The sequence below is a fragment of the Chiloscyllium plagiosum genome, unplaced genomic scaffold, assembly GCF_037043375.1.
Source record: "Chiloscyllium plagiosum isolate Xiang-an unplaced genomic scaffold, Cpla_swu_hap1 HiC_scaffold_46, whole genome shotgun sequence".
NCBI classification, from domain to species: domain Eukaryota; kingdom Metazoa; phylum Chordata; class Chondrichthyes; order Orectolobiformes; family Hemiscylliidae; genus Chiloscyllium; species Chiloscyllium plagiosum.
This window is the reverse complement of record NW_028270184.1, coordinates 10,019,036-10,039,511: the sequence shown is the minus strand read 5'-3', so window position 1 is coordinate 10,039,511 and position 20,476 is coordinate 10,019,036. Positions and strand designations below refer to the sequence as shown.

At 52.4% G+C, this 20,476-nt stretch overlaps 1 protein-coding gene across 1 annotated transcript in view; it reads right to left on the bottom strand.

Annotated features, from left to right (window-relative positions):
- Nucleotides 1-20,476, bottom strand: part of atg2a (autophagy related 2A) — a 210,814-nt gene that overhangs the window by 16,682 nt on the left and 173,656 nt on the right. Inside the window, exon 38 of the mRNA XM_087983599.1 lies at nt 15,560-15,642. Within this exon, the coding sequence (XP_087839725.1) occupies nt 15,560-15,642 (83 nt within the window). The remainder of the gene's footprint in view (nt 1-15,559; nt 15,643-20,476) is intronic.

Below are 20,476 nucleotides of genomic sequence, written 5' to 3'. Positions count from 1 at the left end.
GACGCAGGCAGAGCGACTGTACACCCCCATCCCCCGCTGACGCAGGCAGAGCGACTGTACACCCCCATCCCCCGCTGACGCAGGCAGAGCGACTGTACACCCCCATCCCCCGCTGACGCAGGCAGAGCGACTGTACACCCCCACCCCCTGCTGACGCAGGCAGAGCGACTGTACACCCCCACCCCCTGCTGACGCAGGCAGAGCGACTGTACACCCCCACCCCCTGCTGACGCAGGCAGAGCGACTGTACACCCCCACCCCCTGCTGACGCAGGCAGAGCAACTGTACACCCCACCCCCCGCTGACGCAGGCAGAGCGACTGTACACCCCACCCCCCGCTGACGCAGGCAGAGCGACTGTACACCCCACCCCCACTGACACAGATCTTGTCTGTACCCGCCCCCTGCTGACACAGAGCAACTGTACCCAATTCCACTCACACAGGCAGAGTGACTGTACCCGCCCCCCCCCCTCACCAACTGTAATCAGGCAGAAGCAGTACCTGGGGATGAGAAGGAAGGGTTGAGATGGATATGGGCCAAATGCTGGCAAATGGGACTGGGTTAATTCAGGATATCTGGCTGGTGTTGAGAGTTTGGACCGACGGGTTTGTTTCCGTGCCGTATAAGTCTACAGCTCTACAAATACGGGAGAAGGTTGGATGGAGCTCCAACAGAGGCTTTCAAAATCCTGGAGTGGTCTGATGGAGCAAATGCATACCGAGAGAAGAGGCCCACAACTCTGCTCCCAGTATTTCAGTCAGACAACCTGCTTGAGCTCTCAACTCGAGGCTCTCGTCTTCCCTAAATCCCTTGGTACTCCACCTCGTTGCCGAACTCATCCATGAGTGAATTCAGTCTCTCGCATTCTCTTGGGGCGGGGGGGGGGGGGGGGGGGGGGGGGAAGGATTCCAACAATGAACCGCAGAAAATAACTCTCCTGCTCTCCGAGTTAATAGGGAGACCTCCTATCCTTGCACTGACCCCCTCCCCCTTAACTCAAACCTCCCAGACATCCTCCCAGCACTTGCTCTATCATGCCCCACAGAGTCTTGCTTGTTTCAGTAAGAGTACCCCATTCTTCGAAGCTCCACGGTCTACAGGCCCGATGAAGAGGAATTTTTCTCCCTCAAAAGGTTTGACACTCTCCGGAACGCCTTGCCTCGGAGAGGTGTGGGGGCTGACCCCGTGTGTATGTTTAAGGCTGAGGTAGACAGATTCCGGGGATACCAGTGGGAACGTGGACCTGGGAGTGTCGGATCAGCCAACGATCCTGCTGACTGGCAGATCGGGCCCAGACCTGCTCCTATTTCCGATGGTCCAACTTGTCCAGCTAACTTTCTCAGAGGGAGAGGTCCTTTACCCCAGGGGTTAGCAGAGGGAACCTTCCGAAAACAGGTTCAAATGCAATTTGAAGGTGGTGATTTGAACGAGGGTCTTCCGTTTCAACTGGAGGAGGACGTGTTCCCAGGAAGAGTCCTTAACGAGACGGACAGGGAGCTCAGGTGACTGGCAAAGGGCCCAGACAGGATGTGAGGTGACTGGCTTTTTAAACGCTGGAACACACTGCCATGACAGGTTGGTGGCGGAAGCAGTCAAGAAGGAATTGTGCAAGGGATAAACTGCCCAGCTCTTTCACAGAGAGCCAGCACACGATTGAGGGATCAAATGGTGCTTAGGTCAGAACAGGACATCCCTGATCATTTGATATCCGCAGGCGTTTTAAAGAGGGACTCGCTGTCGGAAACTGCCATTGTTCGTGATGCTGATCGCGTGTCAGGACAGCTCCTGGACTCTAACCGCACTGTGACTGGGCTCTCTGTCTGAGAACAGAGCGAGGGCGAACACCAACAAAGATGCCCTTTGGGCTGATGTTGGCTTAGACACTGAGTCAGGAGAAAAACACTTCACAGATTGTCTCGACTGACATTTCGTCACTTACATAATGATTTTCTTTCGCAAAGTGCAAAGGACCCCAGGTCTCTGAGCCCACGGACACAAGTCCTTCCTGGAAAACGAGCAGCCGCAGCCGTCCACACAGTCCCTTCCAGAATGATGTTTGTGCTTCAGGATGAGAGGAGCTCAGGCAATTGGCGCCTGTCGCCAAGACTCATACACTCAGGACAGCACGGGGTAGCTCCCTCTACACTGTCCCCCCCATCAAACACTCCCCAGGACAGGGACAGCACGGGGGTAGATACCGAGTAACGCTCCCTCTACACTGTCCCCCATCAAACACTCCCCAGGACAGGGACAGCACGGGGTTAGATACAGAGTAAAGCTCCCTCTACACTGTCCCCCATCAAACACTCCCCAGGACAGGGACAGCACGGGGTTAGATACAGAGTAAAGCTCCCTCTACACTGTCCCCCAATAAAACACTCCCCAGGACAGGGACAGCACGGGGTTAGATACAGAGTAAAGCTCCCTCTACACTGTCCCCCATCAAACACTCCCCAGGACAGGGACAGCACGGGGTTAGATACAGAGTAAAGCTCCCTCTACACTGTCCCCCAATAAAACACTCCCCAGGACAGGGACAGCACGGGGTAGCTCCCTCTACACTGTCCCCCATCAAACACTCCCCAGGACAGGGACAGCACGGGGTTAGATACAGAGTAACGCTCCCTCTACACTGTCCCCCATCAAACACTCCCCAGGACAGGGGCAGCACGGGGGTAGATAAAGAGTACAGCTCCCTCTACACTGTCCCCCATCAAACACTCCCCAGGACAGGGACAGCACGGGGTTAGATACAGAGTAAAGCTCCCTCTACACTGTCCCCCCATCAAACACTCCCCAGGACAGGGACAGCACGGGGTTAGATACAGAGTAAAGCTCCCTCTACACTGTCCCCCATCAAACACTCCCCAGGACAGGGACAGCACGGGGGTAGATACCGAGTACAGCTCCCTCTACACTGTCCCCCATCAAACACTCCCCAGGACAGGGACAGCACGGGGGTAGATACAGAGTAAAGCTCCCTCTACACTGTCCCCCATCAAACACTCCTAGGACAGGGACAGCACGGGGTTAGATACAGAGTAAAGCTCCCACTACACTGTCCCCCATCAAACACTCCCAGGACAAGGACAGCACGGGGTTAGATACAGAGTAAAGCTCCCTCTGCACTGTCCCCATCAAACACTCCCCAGGACAGGGACAGCACGGGGTTAGATACAGAGTAAAGCTCCCTCTACACTGTCCCCCCCATCAAACACTCCCCAGGACAGGGACAGCACGGGGTTAGATACAGAGTAAAGCTCCCTCTACACTGTCCCCCATCAAACACTCCCCAGGACAGGGACAGCATGGGGTTAGATACAGAGTAAAGCTCCCTCTACACTGTCCCCCATCAAACACTCCCCAGGACAGGGACAGCACGGGGTTAGATACAGAGTAAAGCTCCCTCTACACTGTCCCCCCCATCAAACACTCCCCAGGACAGGGACAGCACGGGGTAGATACCGAGTACAGCTCCCTCTACACTGTCCCCCCATCAAACACACCCCAGGACAGGGACAGCACGGGGTGAGATACAGAGTAAAGCTCCCTCTGCACTGTCCCCCTCATCAAACACTCCCTAGGACAGGGACAGCATGGGGTTAGATACTGAGTACAGCTCCCTCTACACTGTCCCCACCATCAAACACTCCCTAGGACAGGGACAGCACGGGGTTAGATACCGAGTACAGCTCCCTCTACACTGTCCCCCCTATCAAACACTCCCCAGGACAGGGACAGCACGGGGTGAGATACCGAGTACAGCTCCCTCTACACTGTCCCCCCCATCAAACACTCCCTAGGACAGGGACAGCACGGGGTTAGATACCGAGTACAGCTCCGTCTACACTGTCCCCCCCATCAAACACTCCCTAGGACAGGGACAGCACGGGGTTAGATACCGAGTACAGCTCCCTCTACACTGTCCCCCCCATCAAACACTCCCCAGGACAGGGACAGCACGGGGTTAGATACAGAGTACCGCTCCCTCTACACTGTCCCCCCATCAAACACTCCCCAGGACAGGGACAGCACGGGGTTAGATACAGAGTACCGCTCCCTCTACACTGTCCCCCCATCAAACACTCCCCAGGACAGGGACAGCACGGGGTTAGATACAGAGTACCGCTTCCTCTACACTGTCCCCCAGCAAACACTCCCCAGGACAGGGACAGCACGGGGTTAGATACAGAGTAAAGCTCCCTCTACACTGTCCCCCCCATCAAACACTCCCCAGGACAGGGACAGCAAGCGGTTAGATACCAAGTACAGCTCCCTCTACACTGTCCCCCCCATCAAACACTCCCCAGGACAGGGACAGCACAGGGGTAGATACAGAGTACAGCTCCCTCTACACTGTCCCCCCCATCAAACACTCCCCAGGAAAGGGACAGCACGGGGTTAGATACAGAGTAAAGCTCCCTCTACACTGTCCCCCCATCAAACACTCCCCAGGACAGGGACAGCACGGGGTTAGATACAGAGTAAAGCTCCCTGTACACTGTCCCCCATTCAAACATTCCCCAGGACAGGGACAACACGGGGTTAGATACCGAGTAAAGCTCCCTCTACACAGTCCTCCATCAAACACTCCCCAGGACAGGGACAGCACGGGGTTAGATACAGAGTAAATCTCCCTCTACACTGTCCCCCCCATCAAACACTCCCCAGGACAGGGACAGCACGGGGTTAGATACAGAGTAAATCTCCCTCTACACTGTCCCCCATCAAACACTCCCCAGGACAGGGACAGCACGGGGTTAGATACAGAGTAAAGCTCCCTCTACACTGTCCCCCATCAAACACTCCCCAGGACAGGGATAGCACGGGGATAGATACAGAGTAAAGCTCCCTCTACACTGCACCCCCCCATCAAACACTCCCCAGGACAGGGACAGCACGGGGTTAGATACAGAGTACCGCTCCCTCTACACTGTCCCCTATCAAACACTCCCCAGGACAGGGACAGCACGGGGTTAGATACAGAGTACCGCTCCCTCTACACTGTCCCCCCATCAAACACTCCCCAGGACAGGAACAGCATGGGGTTAGATACAGAGTACCGCTCCCTCTACACTGTCCCCCAGCAAACACTCCCCAGGACAGGGACAGCACGGGGTTAGATACAGAGTAAAGTTCCCTCTACACTGTCCCCCCCATCAAACACTCCCCAGGACAAGGACAGCAAGCGGTTAGATACCAAGTACAGCTCCCTTTACACTGTCCCCCCCATCAAACACTCCCCAGGACAGGGACAGATACAGAGTACAGCTCCCTCTACACTGTCCCCCCCATCAAACACTCCCCAGGACAGGGACAGCACGGGGTTAGATACAGAGTAAAGCTCCCTCTACACTGTCCCCCCATCAAACACTCCCCAGGACAGGGACAGCACGGGGTTAGATACAGAGTAAATCTCCCTCTACACAGTCCCCCATCAAACACTCCCCAGGACAGGGACAGCACGGGGTTAGATACAGAGTACCGCTCCCTCTACACTGTCCCCCCATCAAACACTCCCCAGGACAGGGACAGCACGGGGTTAGATACAGAGTACCGCTTCCTCTACACTGTCCCCCAGCAAACACTCCCCAGGACAGGGACAGCACGGGGTTAGATACAGAGTAAAGCTCCCTCTACACTGTCCCCCATTCAAACATTCCCCAGGACAGGGACAACACGGGGTTAGATACCGAGTAAAGCTCCCTCTACACAGTCCTCCATCAAACACTCCCCCCGGGACAGGGACAGCACAAGGTTAGATATAGAGTAAAGCTCCCTCTACACTGTCCCCCATCAAACACTCCCCAGGACAGGGACAGCACGGGGTTAGATACAGAGTAAATCTCCCTCTACACTGTCCCCCCATCAAACACTCCCCAGGACAGGGACAGCACGGGGTAGATACCGAGTACCGCTCCCTCTACACTGTCCCCCCATCAAACACTCCCCAGGACAGGGACAGCACGGGGTAGATACCGAGTACAGCTCCTTCTACACTGTCCCCCCATCAAACACTCCCCAGGACAGGGACAGCACGGGGTAGATACCGAGTACAGCTCCCTCTACACTGTCCCCCCATCAAACACTCCCCAGGACAGGGACAGCACGGGGTGAGATACAGAGTAAAGCTCCCTCTGCACTGTCCCCCTCATCAAACACTCCCCAGGACAGGGACAGCACGGGGTTAGATACAGAGTAAAGCTCCCTCTACACTGTCCCCCATTCAAACATTCCCCAGGACAGGGACAACACGGGGTTAGATACCGAGTAAAGCTCCCTCTACACAGTCCTCCATCAAACACTCCCCCCGGGACAGGGACAGCACAAGGTTAGATATAGAGTAAAGCTCCCTCTACACTGTCCCCCATCAAACACTCCCCAGGACAGGGACAGCACGGGGTTAGATACAGAGTAAATCTCCCTCTACACTGTCCCCCCATCAAACACTCCCCAGGACAGGGACAGCACGGGGTAGATACCGAGTACCGCTCCCTCTACACTGTCCCCCCATCAAACACTCCCCAGGACAGGGACAGCACGGGGTAGATACCGAGTACAGCTCCCTCTACACTGTCCCCCCATCAAACACTCCCCAGGACAGGGACAGCACGGGGTAGATACCGAGTACAGCTCCCTCTACACTGTCCCCCCATCAAACACTCGCCAGGACAGGGACAGCACGGGGTGAGATACAGAGTAAAGCTCCCTCTGCACTGTCCCCCTCATCAAACACTCCCCAGGACAGGGACAACACGGGGTTAGATACTGAGTACAGCTCCCTCTACACTGTCCCCACCATCAAACACTCCCTAGGACAGGGACAGCACGGGGTTAGATACCGAGTACAGCTCCCTCTACACTGTCCCCCCCTATCAAACACTCCCCAGGACAGGGACAGCACGGGGTGAGATACAGAGTAAAGCTCCCTCTACACTGTCCCCCCCATCAAACACTCCCGAGGACAGGGACAGCACGGGGTTAGATACCGAGTACAGCTCCCTCTACACTGTCCCCCCCATCAAACACTCCCTAGGACAGGGACAGCACGGGGTTAGATACCGAGTACAGCTCCCTCTACACTGTCTCCCCCATCAAACACTCCCCAGGACAGGGACAGCATGGGGGTAGATACAGAGTACAGCTCCCTCTACACTGTCCTCCATCAAACACTCCCCAGGACAGGGACAGCACGGGGTTAGATACAGAGTACCGCTCCCTCTACATTGTCCCCCATCAAACACTCCCCAGGACAGGGACAGCACGGGGTGAGATACAGAGTGAAGCTCCCTCTACACTGTCCCCCATCAAACACTCCCCAGGACAGGGACAGCACGGGGATAGATACAGAGTAAAGCTTCCTCTACACTGGCCCCCCCCATCAAACACTTCCCAGGACAGGGACAGCACGGGGTCAGATACAGAGTAAAGCTCCCTCTACACTGTCCCCCCATCAAACACTCCCCAGGACAGGGACAGCACGGGGTTAGATACAGAGTACCGCTCCCTCTACACTGTCCCCTATCAAACACTCCCCAGGACAGGGACAGCACGGGGTTAGATACAGAGTAAAGCTCCCTCTACACTGTCCCCCCATCAAACACTCCCCAGGACAGGGACAGCACGGGGTTAGATACAGAGTACCGCTCCCTCTACACTGTCCCCCCATCAAACACTCCCCAGGACAGGGACAGCACGGGGTTAGATACAGAGTACCGCTTCCTCTACACTGTCCCCCAGCAAACACTCCCCAGGACAGGGACAGCACGGGGTGAGATACAGAGTGAAGCTCCCTCTACACTGTCCCCCATCAAACACTCCCCAGGACAGGGACAGCACGGGGATAGATACAGAGTAAAGCTTCCTCTACACTGGCCCCCCCCATCAAACACTTCCCAGGACAGGGACAGCACGGGGTCAGATACAGAGTAAAGCTCCCTCTACACTGTCCCCCCATCAAACACTCCCCAGGACAGGGACAGCACGGGGTTAGATACAGAGTACCGCTCCCTCTACACTGTCCCCTATCAAACACTCCCCAGGACAGGGACAGCACGGGGTTAGATACAGAGTACCGCTCCCTCTACACTGTCCCCCCATCAAACACTCCCCAGGACAGGGACAGCACGGGGTTAGATACAGAGTACCGCTTCCTCTACACTGTCCCCCAGCAAACACTCCCCAGGACAGGGACAGCACGGGGTTAGATACAGAGTACAGCTCCCTCTACACTGTCCCCCCCATCAAACACTCCCCAGGACAGGGACAGCACGGGGTTCGATACAGAGTAAAGCTCCCTCTACACTGTCCCCCCATCAAACACTCCCCAGGACAGGGACAGCACGGGGTTAGATACAGAGTAAAGCTCCCTGTACACTGACCCCCATTCAAACATTCCCCAGGACAGGGACAACACGGGGTTAGATACCGAGTAAAGCTCCCTCTACACAGTCCTCCATCAAACACTCCCCCCGGGACAGGGACAGCACAAGGTTAGATATAGAGTAAAGCTCCCTCTACACAGACCCCCATCAAACACTCCCCAGGACAGGGACAGCACGGGGTTAGATACCGAGTAAAGCTCCCTCTACACTGTCCCCCATCAAACACTCCCCAGGACAGGGACAGCACGGGGTTAGATACAGAGTAAATCTCCCTCTACACTGTCCCCCCCATCAAACACTCCCCAGGACAGGGACAGCACGGGGTTAGATACAGAGTAAATCTCCCTCTACACTGTCCCCCATCAAACACTCCCCAGGACAGGGACAGCACGGGGTTAGATACAGAGTAAAGCTCCCTCTACACTGTCCCCCATCAAACACTCCCCAGGACAGCGACAGCACGGGGATAGATACAGAGTAAAGCTCCCTCTACACTGTCCCCCCCATCAAACACTCCCCAGGACAGGGACAGCACGGGGTTAGATACAGAGTAAAGCTCCCTCTACACTGTCCCCCCATCAAACACTCCACAGGACAGGGACAGCACGGGGTTAGATACAGAGTACCGCTCCCTCTACACTGTCCCCCCATCAAACACTCCCCAGGACAGGGACAGCACGGGGTTAGATACAGAGTACCGCTCCCTCTACACTGTCCCCTATCAAACACTCCCCAGGACAGGGACAGCACGGGGTTAGATACAGAGTAAAGCTCCCTCTACACTGTCCCCCCCATCAAACACTCCCCAGGACAGGGACAGCAAGCGGTTAGATACCAAGTACAGCTCCCTTTACACTGTCCCCCCCATCAAACACTCCCCAGGACAGGGACAGCACGGGGTTAGATACAGAATAAAGCTCCCTCTACACTGTCCCCCCATCAAACACTCCCCAGGACAGGGACAGCACGGGGTTAGATACAGAGTACCGCTCCCTCTACACTGTCCCCCCATCAAACACTCCCCAGGACAGGGACAGCACGGGGTTAGATACAGAGTAAATCTCCCTCTACACTGTCCCCCATCAAACACTCCCCAGGACAGGGACAGCACGGGGTTAGATACAGAGTAAAGCTCCCTCTACACTGTCCCCCCATCAAACACTCCCCAGGACAGGGACAGCACGGGGTTAGATACAGAGTACCGCTCCCTCTACACTGTCCCCCCATCAAACACTCCCCAGGACAGGGACAGCACGGGGTTAGATACAGAGTACCGCTCCCTCTACACTGTCCCCCCATCAAACACTCCCCAGGACAGGGACAGCACGGGGTTAGATACAGAGTACCGCTCCCTCTACACTGTCCCCCAGCAAACACTCCCCAGGACAGGGACAGCACAGGGTTAGATACAGAGTAAAGCTCCCTGTACACTGTCCCCCATCAAACACTCCCCAGGACAGGGACAGCACGGGGTTAGATACCGAGTAAAGCTCCCTCTACACAGTCCTCCATTAAATACTCCCCCCGGGACAGGGACAGCACAAGGTTAGATATAGAGTAAAGCTCCCTCTACACAGTCCCCCATCAAACACTCCTCAGGACAGGGACAGCACGGGGTTAGATACAGAGTACCGCTCCCTCTACACTGTCCCCCCATCAAACACTCCCCAGGACAGGGACAGCAAGCGGTTAGATACCAAGTACAGCTCCCTTTACACTGTCCCCCCCATCAAACAGTCCCCAGGACAGGGACAGCACAGGGGTAGATACAGAGTACAGCTCCCTCTACACTGTCCCCCCCATCAAACACTCCCCAGGACAGGGACAGCACGGGGTTAGATACAGAGTAAAGCTCCCTCTACACTGTCCCCCCATCAAACACTCCCCAGGACAGGGACAGCACGGGGTTAGATACAGAGTACCGCTCCCTCTACACTGTCCCCCCATCAAACACTCCCCAGTACAGGGACAGCACGGGGTTAGATACCGAGTAAAGCTCCCTCTACACAGTCCTCCATTAAATACTCCCCCCGGGACAGGGACAGCACAAGGTTAGATATAGAGTAGAGCTCCCTCTACACAGTCCTCCATCAAACACTCCCCCCGGGACAGGGACAGCACAAGGTTAGATATAGAGTAAAGCTCCCTCTACACTGTCCCCCCATCAAACACTCCCCAGGACAGGGACAGCACGGGGTTAGATACAGAGTAAAGCTCCCTCTACACTGGCCCCCCCCATCAAACACTCCCCAGGACAGGGACAGCACGGGGTTAGATACAGAGTAAAGCTCCCTCTACACTGTCCCCCCATCAAACACTCCCCAGGACAGGGACAGCACGGGGTTAGATACAGAGTACCGCTCCCTCTACACTGTCCCCCCATCAAACACTCCCCAGGACAGGGACAGCACGGGGTGAGATACAGAGTGAAGCTCCCTCTACACTGTCCCCCATCAAACACTCCCCAGGACAGGGACAGCACGGGGTTAGATACAGAGTAAAGCTCCCTCTACACTGTCCCTCCCCATCAAACACTCCCCAGGACAGGGACAGCACGGGGTTAGATACAGAGTACCGCTCCCTCTACACTGTCCCCCCATCAAACACTCCCCAGGACAGGGACAGCACGGGGTGAGATACAGAGTGAAGCTCCCTCTACACTGTCCCCCATCAAACACTCCCCAGGACAGGGACAGCACGGGGTTAGATACAGAGTAAAGCTCCCTCTGCACTGTCCCCCCATCAAACACTCCCCAGGACAGGGACAGCACGGGGTTAGATACAGAGTACCGCTCCCTCTACACTGTCCCCCCATCAAACACTCCCCAGGACAGGGAAAGCACGGGGTTAGATACAGAGTAAAGCTCCCTCTACACTGCCCCCCCCCATCAAACACTCCCCAGGACAGGGACAGCAAGCGGTTAGATATCGAGTACAGCTCCCTCTACAGTGTCCCCCCCATCAAACACTCCCCAGGACAGGGACAGCACAGGGGTAGATACAGAGTACAGCTCCCTGTACACTGTCCCCCCCATCAAACACTCCCCAGGACAGGGACAGCACGGGGTTAGATACAGAGTAAAGCTCCCTCTACACTGTCCCCCATCAAACACTCCCCAGGACAGGGACAGCACGGGGTTAGATACCGAGTCAAGCTCCCTCTACACAGTCCTCCATCAAACACTCCCCCCGGGACAGGGACAGCACAAGGTTAGATATAGAGTAAAGCTCTCTCTACACAGTCCCCCCATCAAACACTCCCCAGGACAGGGACAGCACGGGGTTAGATACCGAGTAAAGCTCCCTCTACACAGTCCTCCATCAAACACTCCACCCGGGACAGGGACAGCACAAGGTTAGATATAGAGTAAAGCCCCCTCTACACAGTCCCCCCATCAAACACTCCCCAGGACAGGGACAGCACGGGGTTAGATACAGTGTAAATCTCCCTCTACACTGTCCCCCCCATCAAACACTCCCCAGGACAGGGACAGCACGGGGTTAGATACAGAGTAAATCTCCCTCTACACAGTCCCCCATCGAACACTCCCCATGACAGGGACAGCACGGGGTTAGATACAGAGTAAAGCTCCCTCTACACTGTCTCCCATCAAACACTCCCCAGGACAGGGACAGGGGTTAGATATAGAGTAAATCTCCCTCTACACTGTCCCCCATCAAACACTCCCCAGGACAGGGACAGCACAGGGTTAGATACAGAGTAAATCTCCCTCTACACTGTCCCCCCCATCAAACACTCCCCAGGACAGGGACAGCACGGGGTTAGATACAGAGTAAAGCTCCCTCTACACAGTCCCCCATCAAACACTCCCCATGACAGGGACAGCACGGGCCTAGATACAGAGTAAAGCTCCCTCAACATTTTTAAACCACAAGTAAAGTTCCCCAAAATGGTTCCCATCAATCACTCCCAGGACAGGGACAGGGACAGGGACAGTGATAGTGATGTGTTAGACCATGTTATGATGGTGAATCAGAACACTAATTATAAATTTCCTGTTAGTTTTAGTTCCAAAATGTGTTGTTTTGAGAAGGTGCACTGCTCAGAAAATCTGCGGATTAATATTCACTGACTGCCTGGCAAAGTCCTGTGTGAAGCCAATGGGATGTTGCATGTGTAAGATCACAGGAACTTCAAACAGGGAGAGATGACTCCCACCCTCTGCTACCCACTCTTCGGTCGAGAAAACAATCTCTTGCGGACCAGTCTGTTTTACCCCCCCCCCAGGGACGGTTCATACGCTCATATGATGTAGGAGCAGAATGAGGCCATTTGGCCCACCCTGAATGCTCCGCCATTCGATCGTGGCTGACATGCTCTTCCCTCTCATTTCCCTGCCTTCTCCCTAGAACCCTTCAACCTATTCCCCAATTAAAAATCTGTCTCACCCCTCCTTAAATGTACTCGCTGTGCCAGCGTCCACCGCAGCTTGGGGTAGGGAATGCCACAGATTCACAACCCTTTGGGAGAAACAGTTTCTCCTCAGCTGGGTTTTAAAATTGCTACCCCTTATCCTAAGGTCGTAACCTCTCGCCCTAGAATGTCCAACAAGAGGCAGCGTCCACTCCATGTTGATTTTGCCCATACCTTTCATTATCGCAAACAGCTCAATTTGATCCCCCTAAATTCTTCTAAATTCCAGAGTGCACAGGCCTCAACTGTTCAATCTCTCTTCATACGACAAACCCCTCGTGTCTGGAATCAGTCTCGTGAATCTTCCCTGAACTGCCTGCAACGCCACAACATCTTTCCTCAAATAAGGGGACCAAAACTGTGCATAATACTCCCGGTATGGTCTCACCAATGCCTCGTATAGGAGCAACAATGCTTCCTTACCTTATAAAAGCTAACGTTCCATTCGCTATCTTTATTATCTGCTGTACCTGCATGCTAATTTGCTGTGACTCATGAACAAGGACACCCAGATCCCTCTGCAAGGGAGCGCCCCGAAGTCTCTCCCCATCTAGATAAGAGGTCACCTTCCCATTTGTTCGGCCAAGATGCACACTTATCTCACACTTGTTCAGGTTAAACTCCATCTGCCACATTTTGGCCCACTCTCCTAACCTATCTATACCCATTCCTACGGTTCTTAGTTCCTCATTGCAATTTACCGTCCCGCCTATTTCGGTGTCATCCGCAACTATTGCAATAGAGCCTTCTGTCTCTGTATCCAAGTCGTTAACGCAGCTTGTAAATAGCTGGGGGTCCAAGGACCAAACGCTGTGGCACCCCACATCTTGCCATCCAGAAAAGATCCCATTTACCCTGACTCGCTGTCTTCTGCCCATCAGCCAGTCGCCTATCCAGGCTAGTAAGTTGCCTCTAATCCCATATGATCCAACCTTGTGAATTAACCTTTGGTGCAGCACTTTATAAAACACACAGGGTCGGTTTAACAAGCAAGTTTCAACTCTACTGGAGTGGACTTGTGGGACTGATGCTCTCGTGTGCACCAGCTTCAGTGCGAGAATCAGCATGCTGTGGTGCCACAGGCGAAGAACGATCTTTCAGTTACCCTTACATTGCAGGTAAAGAGAGACTCTCACTCTTAGAGCTGCAAGCCAGCATTTTTTTTAAAAAATGAAAGGTGAACTTCAATTTGCCTACAGAAGAATCTTGAAGCCAACAACTGAACCACCAACATCTACATAACCTCCACAGCTATGATATTGAACCTATCTGCTTTCTGTGAACACTGACTTGTCCCACCATATTTTTCATTTTCACCTTTTAACATTCTAGACTCACTTCTTATCTGTAATCTTTGTGCATACGTGCTACGTTAGTTTTTATTCTCATTTGCGATAATTAATAAACTTGCTATTTTGTAATTCAAGGCGGCCTGATTAAATTGACTCCTTCTGGTAAATAAGTTGGGTCTTTGAGGAAGATACTCACAAGGGAAGACATTCTTCACATAATAACTTTGCTGTGACTAACCAAAGGGCTGGGTGAATAAAGAACAGGAACTAGTTGACTCCTCCTCATCTGGCAGTTCCAAGATTTCAGTGGTTTCCTGTGACAATTCGGGAAACCTTGTCTAGCGTTTGGTCCTAATTTCACAAACGCTTCCTCAACACTGTCTCCATCCAACACATCATGGGCAAACACAACATATGTCCAGGGACGAATTAAAGCGCCCTCTGCACAAGGTAGATACAGTCAAAAGGTACACTGGGATTGTAAGCAATGTGAAGAGGTATGGACCAGTGAGACTGTGTACAATGGGAGTGAATGGGAAGGGATGTGATCCACTGGGACTATGTACAATGGGAGAGAATAGGAATGGGTTTGGATCCATTGGGATTGTGTACAATGGGAGGGAATGGGAAGGGATTTGGGTCCATTGGGATTGTGTACAATGGGAGTAAATGGGAAGGGGTTTGGGTCCATTGGGATTGTGTACAATGGGAGTGAATGGGAAGGGGTTTGGGTCCGTTGGGGATTGTGTACAATGGGAATGAATGGGAAAGGGTTTGGGTCCACTGGGATTATGCACAATGGGAGAGAATGGGAATGGGTTTGGGTCCACTGGGATTGTGTACAGTGGGTGTGAATGGGAAGGGGTTTGGGTCCATTGGGATTGTGTACAATGGGAGTGAATGGGAAGGGGATTGGGTCCACTGGGATTGTGTACAGTGGGTGTGAATGGGAAGGGGATTGGGTCCACTGGGATTGTGTACAATGGGAGTGAATGAGAAGGGGTTTGGATCCATTGGGATTGTGTACAATGGGAGTGAATGGGAAGGGGTTTGGGTCCACTGGGATTGGAGACAATGGGAGTGAATGAGAAGGGGGATTGATCAATTGGGATAGTGTACAATGGGAGTGGGAAGTGATTTAGTTAATGGGAGTAAATGTAAAAGGCTTCAGTACATTGGGAATCCATGTAATGGCTGGATGTGGGTTTGGGCTGCTGGAACTCCCCATTGTCATAGGTGTCATGCCATGCCTTTCAGTCTCTGACCCACCATGGCTGGGTGCAGGGGCTGTCACCGGGGTCACAGCACTGAGCTTGGCAATGGTGCCTGCATGCACAGCAGTGTACTCGGCAAAATAAAGTGGGGATTCCGGGAAGAAGGCGGGGAAGTGCTGCGGGCAGATCCGAGGCTCCAAAGAGACTCGCCTGTTCCCAGAATGTCACTTACCCATGTCTGCAGCACAGTCTCTTCAGCTTCAGCTCGGAGCAGTTGAGCTGGGCAAGTCCTATGAGTATCCCAGCAAACGTACCCTACAGGAGGGGGAGGGAGAGAGAGAGAGAGACAACCTGAGTCTTACAAGTGGACTTTAGATTCGATTAGATTCCCCTACAGTGTGGAAACAGGCCCTTCAGCCCAACCAGTCCGCACCGACCCTCCGAACAGTAACCCACCCAGACCCATTTCCCTCTGACTAACGCACCTAACACTACGGGCAATTTAGCATGGCCAATCCACCCTAACCTGCACGTTTGGACTGTGGGAGGAAACCGGAGCACCTGGAGGAAACCCACGCAGACACTGGGAGGATATGCAAACTCCACACAGACAGTGACCCGAGGCTGGAATTGAACCTGGGACCCTGGTGCTGTGAGCCACTGTGCCGTCCCACTTATAAGGAAATGAAGTTGACCATGGTCACTCCAAATAAAATGGCAGTTTGTCTGGGACCAGCGAGTCAACAGAGATGAGATGCAGGGCTCACAGCAGACTCTCTACAGAAAACCACCGACTTCATTGACACACAGCAACAGATATATCTGCACAGCGCCAGTAAGCACCCCAGTACAGCTGGGAATATTTAAACAGAGCATAATAGCAGTCTACGGAGTCTGTTTACAACATGCATTACAGCAAATGGTCTAGAAGTCCAATTCAATGACAACAAAGAGACTACAGGATATATGTAAGGAGAGGTGGCGGTATTGCGGTGGTTATGTCACAGGCTCAGTAAACCAGAGGGCCAGGCTGATGTTCTGAGCAGTGGGTGAATTTGATTAAAGCTGGAATCAAAAGCTCGTCTGACTAGCAACCGCAGAACCACTGTCAACTGTCAGAAGAACCCATCTGGTTCACTGGTGGTCTTTGGGGGAAGGAACTCTTGTGTCCTTACTGGGTTTCGCTTACATACGACTCCAGACCTCGCAGAAACGTGGTTGACTCTTAACTGAAATGAACTCACTCTGTTCCAGGGCAACTAGAAACGGCCAGCAACCGTTCACATTCCACGCAAGAATGAAACAACAATTTAAACAGCGCATTCCAACAAACCGTCTACAGTGTCTCCAGCGGAGTTAAACAGTGCACTAAAGCAGTGTGCCGAGTCCATGCAAACACCACGGTAACAGAGGCAGCACGCTACAGAATCTGTTAAATATAGCACTTTGGCAGCCCAGAGTCTGGTTAAACTACAATACAATCTACAATAGTCTACAAACTCTATTTAAACAGCAAACTGTTTTTAAAAAAAAAGCTTACCGAGACCATTTGACACATACTTGAACAACACACCACCACAGTCTAGTCTATTTAAGCAGCACATTACAGTAAGCAGTTTACAGACTCTGTTAAAGCAGCACATTAAACAGTCTACAGAATCTATTTAAACAGAGCACTGCGTTGAGGAGTTCAGAGTCCACCTGATTTGATTTATTATTGTCACACGTACTGAGGTACAGTGAAGAGTTTTGTTTTGGGTGCAGTTCCGGCACATTATACCATACAAAGTGCGTCAGGAGTAGTAGAACAGAGCGAGCAATACAATGTTACAGTGGCAGGGATGGCGTACAGAGGGCAACATTAAATTTAAAATTTCAGAGTTCTAACAACGAGGAAGATGCTGTTCTCGAATCGGGCGGACATGTGTCTAAAGTGTTTGCACATTTTACTTGAATACACTGCAATAAATAGATTCTACTTAAATAGTTCGACAAACAGAACTCATGAGCGAAACTATGACAATGCCACCCCTATAGAGCAGTACGAGTTCTCCAGCCAAGGCAGTGACGAACAGATTGCTGTGGGCAGAATAACTCGGGGTAAAACCAATCCCAAGTTGAGCGCTGTTAATCAGCCTCCTTCTGGCTAGGGTTAGTGGGGGGGGTCACGAGACGCAGCCACAAACAGCGGGACCAAATCGGGATGCTGCCCGACCAACAGGGGACACTGAACCTGTACTCTGCCTGTCAGCTTAGTGTCCCAAGTTCAGGCAACCAAGGCAGGCAGCAGTCTGGGTGGGTCAAAAAGTACGGCGCTGGAAAAGCCCAGCAGGTCAAGCAGCATCTGGGGAAGAAGGAAAATCGTCGTTTCGGGCAAAAAGCCCTTCATCAGGAATGTGGGAGGAGAAAGGGCGCTGAGAGATAAATATGGGATGGGATGAAAGGAGATGAAGGATGATTGTGATAGGTTAGTGGGGGAGAAGATAGGTGGGAAGGCAAATGGACTGGTGGGACAGTTGGATCTGGGAATAAGGTGGGAGAGGGGAGATAAGGAAACTGCTGAAATCCACATCGATGCTGTGCAGTCGGAGGGTCCCAAGGTGGAAGATGAGGTGTTCTTCCTCCAGTTGAAGGGTGACTTGGATTTGGTTGGGGAGGCAGCCCAGGACTTGCACGTCCTTGGTGGAGTGGGAAGGGGGGAGTTGAACTGGTCAGCCACAGGGCGGTGGGGTTGATTGGTGCATGTGTCCCAGAAATGTTGTCCGAAACGTTCCGCAAGTTGGCGTCCTGCCTCCCCAATGCGGAGGAGACCACATCGAGAGCAGCGGACACAGTAGATGAGGTGTTCGGATGCGCAGGAAAATCTCTGCCAGATGTGGAAGGATCCTTTGGGGCCTTGGATGGAGGTGAGGGCGCAGGTTTTACATCTCCTGCCGCAGCAGGGGAGGGTGTGTTGGTGGGCGGGGGGGGGGGGGGTGGGTGGACCCAATGAGGGAGTCACAGAGGGAATGGTCTCTGCGGAATGATCTGGGTGAATTAGGAGGGGAGGAGGGCTATCAGTGTTCTGCACTGGGAGAAAAGCAAGACAGTGAACTATCCAGGTTTCATACTCCTGGTCAACACCCAGTGCTTGAGGGTACAAGCTGGTGCTCAGCTGGAATATCCTAGTGAAGGAGTGGCCACCTGGATTAACATTTCTATCCAGGTTTGAGAGGACTGCTGCCTTTCCTCAAGTTTCTCTGGAAACGACGTGGTGGTGATTGGTGCAGCTAAAGGGGTGCTTATGGACCACTGCAGAGGCCAGTTGGGATTAACCATTTTGACATGAGCCTGGGAGTCCCATGCTGGGTAAAAATAACTGCTTCTCTTCCTCAAAGGGCAACCAGCGAAGGAGAATGGCATTTTGTTTCACAAAAATTGCCAAACTTCACTCAGTATTACTGAGACCAGGTCTTCTGGGATTTAAGTTGAAATTATTGCAGACCACAGGATGACTAGTTTAAGTATATGACCATGGCACTGTATAATCTGTAGTTTATGCTGCATCGCATAGTTATAGAGATGTACAGCACGGAAACAGACCCTTCGGTCCAAAAACTCATCCATGCCGACCAGATATCCCAACCCAATCAAGTCCCACCTGCCAGCAGCCGGCCCATATCCCTCCAAACCCTTCCTATTCATATACCCATCCAAATGCTGTCATTGTACCAGCTTCCACCACATCCTCTGACAGCTCATTCCATACACGTACCACCCTCTGTGTGACAAAAGTTGCCCCTTAGGTCTCTTTTATATCTTTCCCCTATGCCCCTCTAGTTCTGGACTCCCCGACCCCAGGGAAAAGACTTTGTCTATTTACCCTATCTATGCCCCTCGTAATTTTAAAAGCTTTATAAGGTCACCCCTCAGCCTCCAACGCTCCAGGGAAAATAGCCCCAGCCTGTTCAGGCTCTCCCTGTAGCTCAAACCCTCCAACCCTGGCAATACCCTTGTAAATCTTTTCTGAACCCTTTCAAGTTTCACAATATCTTTCCGATAGGAAGGAGACCAGAATTGCACACAATATGCCAACAGTGACCTAACCAATGTCCTGTACAGCCGCAACATGACCTCCCAACTCCTGTACTCAATACACTGACCAATAAAGGAAAGCATACCAAACACCTTCTTCACTACCCTATCTACCTGCGACTCCACTTTCAAGGAGCTATGAACCTGCACTCCAAAGTCTCTTTGTTCAGCAACACTCCCTAGGACCTTACCATTAAGAGTATTAGTCCTGCTAATATTTGCCTTTCGAAAATACAGCACCTCACATTTATCTAGGTTAAACTCCATCTGCCACTTCTCAGCCCATTGGCCCATCTGATCAAGATTTCGTTGTAATCTGAGGTAACCTTCTTCGCCATCCACTTCACCTCCAATTTTGGTGGTATCAGCAAACTGAATAACTATACGTCTTATGCATTTATATAAATCATTGATATAAATGATGAAACGTTGCGTACCCAGCATCGATCCATGTGAAACACCACTGGTCACAGGCCTCCAGTCTGAAAATCAACCCGCCACTACCACCCTCTGTCTTCTGCCTTTGAGCCAGTTCTGTATCCAACTGGCTAGTTCTCCCTGCATTCCATGAAGACTACATATGGCTGCAGCATCCTTTCTAAATAGACTGCAAAATATTTGCTATAATGGCTTGTTAAAGTAGATTCGGTAGACAGCTGCAGTACACTGTTTAAACAGAGTCTGTAGACTGGTTGCTGCAGTGCACTGTTTATATAGATTCTGTAGACTGGTTGCTGCAGTGCACTGTTTAAATAGATTCTGTAGACTGGTTGCCGCAGTGCACTGTTTATATAGATTCTGTAGACTGGTTGCTGCAGTGCACTGTTTAAATAGATTCTGTAGACTGGTTGCTGCAGTGCACTGTTTATATAGAGTCTGTAGACTGGTTGCCGCAGTGCACTGTTTATATAGATTCTGTAGACTGGTTGCTGCAGTGCACTGTTTATATAGATTCTGTAGACTGGTTGCTGCAGTGCACTGTTTATATAGAGTCTGTAGACTGGTTGCTGCAGTGCACTGTTTATATAGATTCTGTAGACTGGTTGCTGCAGTACACTGTTTATATAGATTCTGT